Raw genomic sequence first — 12706 nt, 5'->3', positions numbered from 1 at the left:
AAAGTTTAGTGTTTCAAATAAAAATTTGAAAGCTTAGAGTTTCAAATGAAAAATTGAAGTGGGTTCACAAAATAAAATTACTTTTGGTGTATCCTCATTATAAATTCTACTTTTGGAAGTCTGTTTAATCTTTTAAGATATGTTTAGAACAAAAATGAGTAGAAGAAAAAAAGTTTTACTTCAGAAACTTTACAAATTTTTACCATCTGTGTCTTTTTGAAGCTGCAATAGTAATTTAAAGGCAAACATATCTATTCTCTGTTTCTTTTTTCACTCTGTTGAGGTTTAAGATCATTTGCCAGATGTTGCTTTGAAATGTTCTGTAGACCTGAAAATGTATTCTGTGTTCTAGGCACTGTGCAGAATTCCAAATTAATATATAGCAATCCCTCAAGAACACATAATCTAAGTGAGGGCTTAAAACATGGACACAAATAACCATAATAAAAGTTAGGATGTGATTTAGATGTTGAAAGCGACTAATTGCCATTTCATATACATGTATCAGCTGTCTTTTCTAAACATCTGTAATCACAGTAAAGAGCATTCGAATCATTCAATGCAAGATGAACACAGGATGCTGTAGGCACTATGTATGATGGCCTGTGCCTTCAGCTGAAGGGAAAAATCCTAGGTAGGATGTTATTTTATTTACATAGTAACTAAGCATTTGAATTTTGGCAAAATATTCAGTTGACAATGTTTGTGTTTTTACAGGGCAGTAGAGGAGAATTAGGACCAGTGGGATCCCCAGGCCTACCAGGTAAACTGGTAAGTAAAAAAGTTTCATTTATCTGCCTTCTGTGAAACACAATACATTTTTAAAAATAAGCAAAAGGAGAAAACGATTTACAATTGAATTACCTGTACTTGCTTTCTCTTGTTATGTGAATATGTGGACAATGTAAAGGGGAAACTTCAAATTACAGGTAGGATACCCTCAGAGGGTGTTTTAATCCGTGTGGTTTGTAGCATCCATTTTTAAACCTGGAGAGATGTGAAGTGCTACATTCGGCCTCTCGTTGTTCTTGGAATGGCAGAAAACAGTGAATGGTGCCTTTTACTTCTTGTGCAGTGCTTGTTTACACAGCGAGAGGAGCAGCTGCGCCATTGCAGGAAGTGGGGGTGGCGGGGCTTGACTGAAAGAGCCCACTGTTGCCAAGGAGTGCAACGGGAACTGAGGACCTCAGGGTGGAGTGAAGGCTGGGAGAGCATTGGGCCCTCCCTCTTTTCCTGAGAATATGAAAGAGAGGCAAACCCAAGAAGCAGAGTTAACCAACTGCAGCACGTTTATTTTAGACACAAGTCAACACACCCAAGGTTGTTTCTGCCTTCCGTGCTTTCAGTGTTGCAGTGACAGTAACACCGGGGACTTTGTGTTTGTTTTCCAGGGTTCTCTGGGTAGCCCCGGCCTCCCTGGCTTGCCTGGGCCCCCTGGACTTCCTGGAATGAAAGGTGACAGGGTAAGAGCTCCAGCACTCCAGAAAGTTCTTTATTTGGAAGGGTGATTTCTACCATGTTGAGAAACAAAGCTTGCTTTTGGCCCCGTGGAGAATTTTCTAGAATTTATCATAAAGAGCTATCAAGAAAGGTATTTTAAATTACTCAGAGTTGAGATTAAGAAGCAAAAAGTCTATTAATATAATTTAACAGAAGGAAAAAAAGCTGAGAAAAGTAAAAATTTCCATTGTACACACTTTCTATTTAGCCCTCAATTTACATTTCTACTAGTCAAATTTTATGAGGATGTGATCAGAGAATGCCCCAAGTTCCAGAGACGCTTGGAAAATTGTGACCTAATGTGGAAACTTATGTTTTGGTCCTGATTCTTGTTGGGTGGTGAGGAGTGGGAACGTCCTCTCCCATCACATTATCTGTACTTGTGCTTATCCGCCCACCCAATAAGGTTCACTTGAAATTATATAAACAGTTGAAAATACTGAAAAAGTACTATATTTTATTTATTACAGGGTGTAGTCGGTGAACCGGGTCCAAAGGGTGAACAGGTCAGTCCTGTTATTTAATTGGTATAAAATGCAATGTTTGATATGCACCATTTCACAAGGAAGGGGGAATGGCTGGTTTATGGGTGTTAATAAAACCATGGAGGCTAACAGTTTTTCTCAATGTGTTCATAGTGAGTGAAACCTGGTGTTGAGTTTGGTCCGCGACAATTGTTTACTATTTTAACAAGCTGGAGCTAATTATGGCTCTGCCTCCAGGATTGCACACTGTCTTTCCTTTGAGGAGGGTGGCTCTGTCTCTGGCTCACGGAACTAGTTTATTCATGTCTGATGGAGCCTTCCACAGCCACATTAGAATGTTTTAGGTTTTTCTTGATCAAGACCTCAGCAAATAAACTGTTTGTATGAATTAGACTCAGTCCTTTCTCTGGGTTCTTTTTCTACTGTGAAAGCCCTATTTCAACGGCTAATGATAAAATTGTTGAATATGGTCATTTATCCTTCATTCTAGCTGAAACTCAGCCTCACCTTCTGGCTTTCCCCTAGGCTATTTTCTGATTTGGACTAGCCACTGACAGCTAGATTGGAAAGCCGCTAAGAGCATTTTGTATTTCTGCATGATTCTGGGAACACTGTGGGCACTTATGAATGCTTATCAATGTTGACTGGTTAAAATTGGGCAATGGGACTAAGAATTTTAAAATGTAACCTTTTATCTTAATTTTTAGGGTGCCTCTGGTGAAGAAGGTGAAACAGGAGAAAGGGGGGAACTTGTAAGATTTTTTTTTTTCTGGTTAATGTTGAAGCCTTACTAATTTTGAACTGTGTTAGAAGTGTGTGTATATATATATAAATTCTTACTTTCTGGACACTGTTACCCTCACTGCCTTCTTTAAAGGTTATGATGTTTCTCCTATCAGTTAACAAAAGTCTCCCAAGACTGCAGCCAAGATCAAGTAAAGCAGAGAGGAAACACTGCCAAATTGATAGATCTGGCTTTAAACTTTTGGAGAATGAAAGTGTTCCCTTACAGATGGTGAATCCTCTGTGGCTTTATGTCTAGACATTCAAGGTGATTCTTACATGACTATAGAAAGTCTATGAATAATAGTGCTCTATCATGAAAACAATATTCAAGTTTTGTTATAGTTAGAAAGCTGTGACTCACAAATCTGACCAAGGGTAATCTCTTTAGTCTAAAACCCTCCGAAGAAGTGACCTCCATCGCCAGAGGAGGCTGCTGCCTAATCTCCAGGAAAGGAATACAAATGAGAACAAGTTCTCTCCACTGCTGGAGCTGCTTGGTTTGCAGGCTCATCATTATGGTTTTGACACAGACGAATGTGACTTAATGGGGAAGCTTATGTTTTGGTCTTTTGGGGTAGTGTAATAGATTTTACAGAAAACAGTTTTAGAGAGCTTGTAGGGCAGGAAAAAATTTTAGTAACGTTGTTTTATTCTTATTTTCAGGATTTAGAGCTAATATAAATGTAACATCTAAATTAGTCAAAGCTTCCCAACTATTAAGTAAATTCATGAGAGGATTATTCCAGTTTCATCTTCTGTTAAAATTGTTCATTTTATAGGGTAACATGATGTTTTAAATCATTGTTTTGTAGTGGAGGTAAGCTGATACGTCAACACGAGCTGAATTTATCTCTAGCATTAGTGGTAGGAAATTTTCAAGGTTTTTTTTTTAAAAGCATAAAATCATGCATATTTGGTTTAGTAGACTTTTGGGGATGACTTTTAAATATTGTTTGAATTACAAAAATGAAGTTGTCAGGTCCAAATGTCTGTTGTGTTTTATAAGAGAATGCTATTTTAATATCTTTTGCCTTCTATATTTTTAATTCTCGACACCTAGCATTTGAGATCTGGATGAAACCCTGGGAAGCTCTGATTCAACACTTTTATTTAACAGATAAATTAGCCAAAAGCTGGGAGGTTACATAGCTTACATAACTTACAGAGGGTCACAGAGTTAAGTAGTAGAGCTGAGATTAGAATCCAAAATTGGAGTCTAATTTTTTTTTTTTTTGCAGTGCCAGAGTTAATCTGTTCATGGTTTTCTATATTTTAGTAGCATAATAACTTTTAAAGTTTTTTCAGGAAATTATCAAATGCGAACACGTTGTTCTAACTTAAATTTCTTTTATTGATTTAGGGAGATATAGGATTACCTGGCCCAAAGGGATCTGTAAGTATGGTGAACAGTAATGATATAAAAAATTAAAAATATTAATAAAGCTGTAGAATATATAATGCTCAGCTTTATGAAATCATTACATAACATTCAATTCTTTTTTTTTTTTTTTTTTTTTTGAGATGGAGTCTCGCTCTGTCACCCAGGCTGGAGTGCAATGGTGCAATCTAGGCTCACTGCAACCTCCACCTCCCAGGTTCAAGTGATTCTCCTGCCTTAGCCTCCCAAGTAGCTGGGATTACAGGCATGCACCACCATGCCTGGCTAATTTTTGTATTTTTAGTAGAGATGGGGTTTCACCATGTTGGTCAGACTGGTCTCGAATTCCTTACCTCAGGTGATCCGCCCACCTCAACCTCCCAAAGTGCTGGGATTACAGGTGTGAGCCACCGTACCCAGCCAACATTCAACTCTTAAAGGACTTACTTTCATGGAAATAAATGTCTAAATTTGTACCTTACGTAATGGATTAATCCAATAGAAAAATATCTCACAACTGTGTAAATGGATTTACCTTGTGAACTAACCACTCGAATGGAAGTGTTTTTTTTTTCCCCATATTGTAAATGACTCAATGAGTGTTACACAGTAATGCTCTAATGTCCTCTCCAAATGGGTCATTTTTAAAGAACTGACTTGTGCTTTTTGGTGTCAACAGTATAACTAAATTTCATTGGCAGTTATACCATTGAGAAATATTTCAGTAATTGCCTTAATCTCTGATGCGTTCTAGTTGGGGAAGTAAGATAGAGGAATAATGCATAAGAAAATATAATAGAGAATTATTAGAAGTAGAAAATGATCTTGTTCATTTTTGTCGTTTTATAGAAACTAAACTGGTGTCCTTAGAGGTTAGATGTATTCAGAATTATAGAATCACTTAGTAGGAAACCTGAGATGACTTACTAATTGGAAATGAATTCACATCTAAAACAATTAGGAATTAAAGAAAGTATGAGGAGAAAAGATGAAGCTCAGATCTCAATCTCAAATGCCACTACCGCCAGCTTCCATCAGTTTCCAAGTCCCTCCTGTTTCTGGAATCTCCTCAACCCTTCTCTGTCCCTGTCCAACATATTATTCTCATGGCAGCCAATGTCATCTAGATTTTTAAAAAAGATAAAACCTCATCTCCTACATACCTAGAACTTCATCCATTTACAGTTCTTTTTACGTGCTGTTTAACACCTTGTTCTGATTTCCTCTTCCTCTTAGCTACCTCCTACTTTAAGCATTTAGATCTATCCTCAGCTTCACTTTCTCCAGGAGAACCCAATTAGACTTGGTCACAATGCCTAGCCTTGGGCTGTTTGCAAACCGCAGAGATGAATATTATTACTTTGTATTAACTTACCTGCCTCTAAAAAACATGTCTCAAGTTTCAAGTAACATTTTTATGCCTAAGAATTTTTAATAGAAATGGTCGAAGATTGAGAAAAATTTAGAGTAAACCTTGATTGAGTTTGGTAATAGAAATCCTGCTTCACTATCTAGAAATAGTAATGTTCAATAGAAATAATTCAAGCTATAACAAAAGAAAAGTTAATGAACTGTGCAGTGACAAGAATAAATTAATTGCATTCAAATTTGCATATAATATTAGGAATTAGCCCTTGATTCATCTCCTTCCCCACCTGTGTCTTACCTGACACTGCCCAGGTAATATGAGTGAAATTGAAGTCTACTGTCCCAGAATCAGGGGAAATTGTTACTAACACAAAGACTTTCACTTTCTTCATTGATTTCAGCATAGACAAAGTTGTGAAGTAGGCGATGTCTGTAACCTGATTTCTGTTTTAGTATACCACTCCTCAGTTGAGGAATTCTTTCCCAAAGACTCAGGGTCCTGGCCACATTGGCCCTTAATCTCTTCATTAGGAAGTTCCCATCTCTTATTGTAGCAGTATTTCAGTCACTGCCAGCAGGATTATACACTCCATCGTAGTCTCCTTTGTTTTCTGTCAGTTCTTCAGTATATTTCTGAGTTCATTTTGTCTTCTCTTCTGGGTTCTTTTAGAAGTTGTTGGCCACGCACGGTGGCTCATGCCTGTAATCCCAGCACTTTGGGAGGCCGAGATGGGTGGATCATCCAAGGTCAGGAGTTTGAGACCAGCCTGGCCAACATGGAGAAACCTCATCTCTACTAAAAATACAAAAAATTAGCCAGGTGTGGTGGCACACACCTGTAATCCTAGCTACTCAGGAGGCGGAGGCAGGAGAATCGCTTGAACATGGGAGCTGGAGGTTGTAGTGAGCCGAGATCGCGCTATTGCACTCCAGCCTGGGTAAGAAGAGCAAAACTCCATCTCAAGAAAAAAAAAAAAAAGAAGTTGTTACAGTTTTGCACCCTAGGCACCTGACAATGTTGCAGCCTTCTATATAGGATACCTTTTCCTTGTCCTGCTGACAGTCTTTCAGGAAGTCTTTTAAACCATAATTTCTTCATAGAAACTATTTTGGCAAGTTGACTTAGATGAATATCAATTTCTTTTGCATAAAGAGAAATTGGAAAAGCACATTTGCTGAGCTTTATTTGGATGTATCTAGTAAAAGCATTGCTTCATCACCTTCTTCAGTTTAAAGTATTTGTTTGAAAGAGCCAGGTTTTCTAGATAAACGATGCATATGAAAAAGAAGCAGGATTAAATTGCTTTACAAACATTCATATCTTGAACACTAGCATTCCCTTGCTGCCTCGTGTTCTTTTATCTTCTCATTCTTATTCTGAACAGCAGCAGTATATTAGAGCTATTCTGCCACAAATTCTACCAGAAGAATTTAACAAATTTTTAGTTTAACAAAAAGTGAATTAATTTGGTCTCTTTTAAAACATTTATCTTAGATGATTCTTTTGAATGCTTTTAGTGGTCTGTTTCAGCTGAAAAAAAAAATCTAACTTGTATTTGCTTTTACGCTAAGGAAACACATGGTTTACTTTTAACTTCTTTAATATTTAGATTTTTTAACTTCCTTGATACTTAGATAAGTTGTAACTTTCTTTGGTCAAGATTTTTTGTTTTGTTTTGTTTTGTTTTGTTTTTGAGACGGAGTCTTGCTTTGTCACCCAGGCTGGAGTGCAGTGGCATGATCTGGGCTCACTGCAAACTCCACCTCCCAGGTTCACATCATTCACCTGCCTCAGCCTCCCGAGTAGCTGGGACTACAGGCACCCACCACTACGCCCTGCTAATTTTTTGTATTTTTAGTAGAGACGGGGTTTCACCATGTTAACCAGGATGCTCTCGATCTCCTGACCTCATGATCTGCCAGCCTCGGCCTCCCAAAGTGCTGGGATTACAGGTGTGAGCCACCGCGCCCGGCCTGGTCAAGGATTTTAAATGCAGCATTTTAAATGCGGTATTTTAAATGCATTGATTTAGTTTAGTAATTCCTGGATATACATGGCATCTTCACATTCTCTAAAAAAAAAAGTTATAAGGGCTAAATAACTTATGTTCTTGGAAATATCTTTATTTTATGCTTGCTGCACTAGTGATATGCAAAGTAACATATTTTGTAGGAATGCAGGGGCTTTTGTGTAGCCAGAAAATGTTAACAAGCTTATTGAAAACTAAGTTACTCTTAGAGAGTGACTTAAAGTATGAAGTGACTTAAAGTATGTAGTTTTAAAAAAAAGTAGTATTCCAATAAACATTTTGCAAGAATAACTATCCCCAAAAGAAAGATGATGATGATGATGATGATGATGATGATGATGATGATGATGATGATGATTTTGAGACAGAGTCTCACTAGGTTACCCGGGCTGGAGTGCAGTGGCGCAATCTCTACTCCCTGCAACCTCCATCTCCTGGGTTGAAGCGATTCTCCTGCCTCAGCTTCCCAAGTAGGTGGGACAACAGGTGTGCACCACCAAGCCCGGCTAATTTTTGAATTTTTAGTAGAGATGGGGTTTCACTATATTGGCTTGCCTGGTTTCAAACTCCTGACCTCGTGATCTGCCCGCGTCGGCCTCCCACAAGTGCTGGGATTATAGGTGTAAGCCACTGCACCCAGCCAAAAGAAAGATATATTGAAAGTTAACTTGAACTAGATTTCTAAAGATGTGTAAGTTGTGTGGCATTATGTGTCTTCACCTTGCGGTGAAGGTTTTGTAACCTCTGAAAGAACACCTGTTAGGATGCAGACTGCAGGAAACCCCAAATTTCATGTAAGTGTTTGTATGAGTATGAAGCAGGCACATTCTTTATGCTTAGCCCTGGTTTGATAGTGTGCAATTGTGTTCCAGGCAGGTAATCCTGGAGAGCCTGGCTTGAGAGGGCCTGAGGGAAGTCGGGGGCTTCCTGGAGTGGAAGGACCAAGAGGACCACCTGGACCCCGGGGCGTGCAGGGAGAACAGGGTGCCACCGGCCTGCCTGGTGTCCAGGGCCCTCCGGTGAGTGGTGGGCAGCTTCTGTGCTTTCCATTTGGAGGCTCCGTCCCACAGCAGCAGGCCTATTCTAGGCATCAGCTTCTCAGCAAGTTCTCTTGTAAATCCAGCCACCTGGCTCCTTGCAGTCTGTCAGTTTACAACTTAACAATGTTCTCTTTATGGTTTCGTGGTTAATCTGCCTTTTTTTCTTTTCTGTCACAGGGTAGAGCACCGACAGATCAGCACATTAAGCAGGTTTGCATGAGAGTCATACAAGGTAAATAAATCACAATGGTTTGACTTTTTCCACCGTCAGCTCTTGTTTCTTAATATTTTATTCTTGTAGATATGCAAGGGTAAACAAGAGTGACTTTTTGTATGCCTTAAAGACAGGATATTTAGGGTAATATTAATGCCAATTCTGTTTTATCCAACTATTGGCATCCACAATAGTATATAGTCCATAGTCTCAATATAAAATATTACCTTTCTGGTTATCCTGCCTTTTTTTTTTTTTTTTTTTTTTTTTTTGCCATAGGGGTTAATTTATAACAAAGTTCTCTCTCTCTCTCTCTCTCTCTCACACACACACACACACATACACGCACACACTTTTTTCCTTTGGAACACAAATTCTTAGTTGTCTCTCCCCTCCTTAAGACCCTACCACTTAGTGTGTACCTAGCACTGACCTAGGCTTTCTCTACATTTTGTGAGAAGTAAATGACAGACTCCATGCCCATAAGAAGCATAAGGACATTATCTCCATTCATGTACACATATGTAAAAAAAATCAATAACCAGCATTTACCAAAATTATGACACATTTTCATACTTGTTAACCCTTGCAAAATTTATCTGTAGCTATGGCAATTGTTATTTGTTTCAGAATTACACAGAAAATGAAGATGTGCAAAAGCACCTTATAGCTGAGGAGTTCTGTAACATTGAAGCCTACAGTTAGTTATAGTATTCTGGTGTAGCTAACTTTGTCATGAAGAGATACTCTTTTGTATGCTCACTAGACAGTCTAGTTTGTCTAGGAGACTTGAGAAGTTTTCCAGAACCAAATGGGAACGAAACATTCACTTCTATATTTGAAAAGCAATATAGATCTCTTATTGCAGACATTTTGTCCTGAATGTCTATTTTAGTTTTAAACATTACATATCTAAAAAATTATGATTCGATGCAAACTCTTCTTATACAAGCAAATTTAGAATACTCACATTTAAACAATTTAAAAATGTTGGGTAGAAATTTGTTTCCATTTCACTTTCTCCTTTACCCTCTAAGTTTAAAAAACATTACATGAGAATATTTCCCTTAGAATGTTTTCATGGGGAGATTTTCTTGTAGGCCATGGCTTTCGTGAGTGATTCAGGATCTATTTAATGGTTCCTGGAAAAGCCCACACAGTTATTAATTTTTAAGACTAACTCTGACCATTCCCAAGAAACAGGTTATTTTTAATGTTTGCTGTCTATTTCAAGCATGGATAAAACTTCTGAGAAGGAGGATTTATAAGAAGCTGTGACTCCTGGGGATATTTCAGTTTATATAATATCTTCAAACTAAGAACATGAGGCGAGGTCTCAAATGGTGTCTGAATATTAATTTTGGACAATGTCTTTGGCTTTTAAAAACAGTCTGGATATCTGCGTCCACCTATGTTAAGAAACTCATTTTTCTTCCCATCCTGGGTTTTCAGATACCCAGCTGGTATTCAGATGACATCCTTCCAGAACACCATTCACCCCAAAGCCTTAGTTGAAGATTTTTGTAAATCCCAGTCCCTGCTACCTCCATTCCTGCACCCTGACTCTGTCTCAGAACAACAGGGCCAAATATATCCAGGGAGAGCTGCATCAAACAGCACCAGCAAAGCTTCCTGGCAGAAAGCCCACAGAGAAATTATCCAACTTTATTCATTTCTTACCACCAGTTTTGAAGATCTGGTGACACATTTAGAAAAAAGGCATCTGGAATACCTCTCTTTTCATTAGAATAACTTTTATATTTCTGACACTTCTGGGTTGTTTTGTTTATTCTCTTTTAGAGCATTTTGCTGAGATGGCTGCTAGTCTTAAGCGTCCAGACTCGGGTGCCTCTGGGCTCCCTGGAAGGCCTGGCCCTCCTGGTCCCCCTGGCCCTCCTGGAGAGAATGGTTTCCCAGGCCAGATGGGAATGCGTGGCCTTCCAGGCGTTAAAGGGCCCCCTGGTGCCCTTGGTTTGAGGGGACCTAAAGGTAAGTCATCTTGCCCACGTGGAACCAAAGAATACAACCCTTTTCAGATGTATAATCTGTATCAAGCTCAAGGAATTTATGTTTTACCAATTTCTGAATATCCAGTGAGATAACATGTATTATTCTCTTTTACAACAGTGATGGTGAAGATTCAAAAACTGTTATGTAATATTCTCTTGTCCCTGCTATACCACAACAGTAGACCAAATACTAGAATTAAAGTCCTGTGTCTTTTAGTACTGATCTTTTTCTATTACACTCTACCTCAATCATGGTTCAAAACAAAGATTATGGGATCTGGTAAACGATCATTCAGCTTTTTTTTTTTTTTTTTTTTTTTTAAGACCCTGAAGTCATTGTTGAGCTCCTCTAACATGGCAACCATCCTTAGGATGTTTGTATTTGTTATTTAAACTAACAAAATGTGTTAATAGGACATAAGAAAAATATGAATTCAGGCTTCCTCCTCTTTTAAAATATCACATTGGATATTTAGTTTTGATGGGATTTTTTTCAGCTCTGAAATACAATCTAATGTGATTTCTTCTTTAGTATGTAAGATAGTTTGTTCCTTCCATTTTTATTTAAAGCAAGTTAAGCCCTTGCATCCAGTATTTTGCAGAAAAACGGGACTATGAGTGTGTTAGGTACTCAGCAGGACTGGTGGAGGAACTGGCTGCCTCATTTGGAGTTTGCTAGTTGAGAGGAGTAAGTATATCAGCTTGGAGTGTATGTGCCCTAGAAAATTTACAGAGAGGACTAAATAAAGCGAGTAGTTTCTATGTCATGATGAGTGACTGACATCTTTCTGGGGAACTTCAGAAAGACATGGCATCAGAAACAAGAGAGGGATTTTTGTTTTCTTTTTTAAGTACTGCAGTGCTCCAATTAGGGATAAATATTATGGTATGAATGGTCAGAGGGCAAGCAAGCTGCCTTTTTGGATCTATAAATGAATTGCTGATGCAGTTGACTAACTAGACCTTCAGCTGGAACAATTTATTTAATTACATTTTTTTGGGTGTGTTCAGAGCTTCATGTTAAAAAAAAATGGGATCTAACTGAGACCTCTTATAAGGCTGGCATGATTTCAAAGCTTTGGGAGGCTAGACAAAATCAAATAGAGTGCAGACTGAGGGTAGAGTTTTTCTTAAAGAGAACTGAGCACTTTCTTTGAAAGAGTCACGTACCTATTCATGTTTGTCCTGCTTTACTAGTTCAGGAGCTCATGCCTTAGGTGCTCTCTCTATGGTTAGTCTCAATTCACTCTGTAAATAATTTCTAAGAAACTCTACAGCCTTAGGTAGATTGTTGACTTCCTTGGATCTGTTGTGCTAAAGTGGCTGGATCATGATGACTCAGCCTTTCCTGAGTTCACTTTAGGGTAGTGGTTCTGAAAGAGCTGTCCCCGGAGCAGCGGTGTCACCAGGGACCTTGTTAGGAATGCAGATTCCCTGGTCCACGCTGGGTCCACTGAATCAGAAACTCTGGGCTCGAGGTCTAGCTGTCTAGTTTAACGGGCCCTCCTGGGGGTTCTGCGGCACCTGGTGTGGAGCAATTGCCCATTTTCCTACTGAAAGGAATGTGTGATAGGGCCTACAGACATCACAGCCCTATTTTCTTTGGTTAGCAGGAAGTCTCCTTGGGGCAGAGCTTAACTGTGTTTGAGCCAGTCACAGAACTCTTCTTTAAAAAATGAAAATCCCAATGTCACTTGCTAAGCTAGGACAGTCTAAAGCTGCCTTTGTCAGCCTTGCCTGCACACTGGAATTGCCTGAGGAGCTTAAAAGTAACACTGATGTCTGGATCCCATTCCCAGAGATGCTGATTTTATCGGCCTGGGCATTGGGATTTGAAAATATTCTCCAGCTGATTTGACTGTGCAGCCAGGGTTGAGAACCACTGGAAATAATGGT

The 12706-nt window shown here is 38.8% G+C and overlaps 1 protein-coding gene across 1 annotated transcript in view; it reads left to right on the top strand.

Annotated features, from left to right (window-relative positions):
• Nucleotides 1-12706, top strand: part of COL9A1 (collagen type IX alpha 1 chain) — a 96523-nt gene that overhangs the window by 69161 nt on the left and 14656 nt on the right. The window contains exons 32-39 of the mRNA XM_030929603.1: nt 718-771; nt 1392-1463; nt 1971-2006; nt 2693-2737; nt 4132-4164; nt 8420-8566; nt 8765-8819; nt 10602-10790. Coding sequence (XP_030785463.1) covers nt 718-771; nt 1392-1463; nt 1971-2006; nt 2693-2737; nt 4132-4164; nt 8420-8566; nt 8765-8819; nt 10602-10790 — 631 coding nt within the window. The remainder of the gene's footprint in view (nt 1-717; nt 772-1391; nt 1464-1970; nt 2007-2692; nt 2738-4131; nt 4165-8419; nt 8567-8764; nt 8820-10601; nt 10791-12706) is intronic.

The sequence above is a fragment of the Rhinopithecus roxellana genome, chromosome 4, assembly GCF_007565055.1.
Source record: "Rhinopithecus roxellana isolate Shanxi Qingling chromosome 4, ASM756505v1, whole genome shotgun sequence".
In the NCBI taxonomy this organism is placed as follows: Eukaryota; Metazoa; Chordata; class Mammalia; order Primates; family Cercopithecidae; genus Rhinopithecus; species Rhinopithecus roxellana.
The sequence above is the reverse complement of the archived record's forward strand: the minus strand, read 5'-3'. Positions and strand labels throughout refer to the sequence as shown.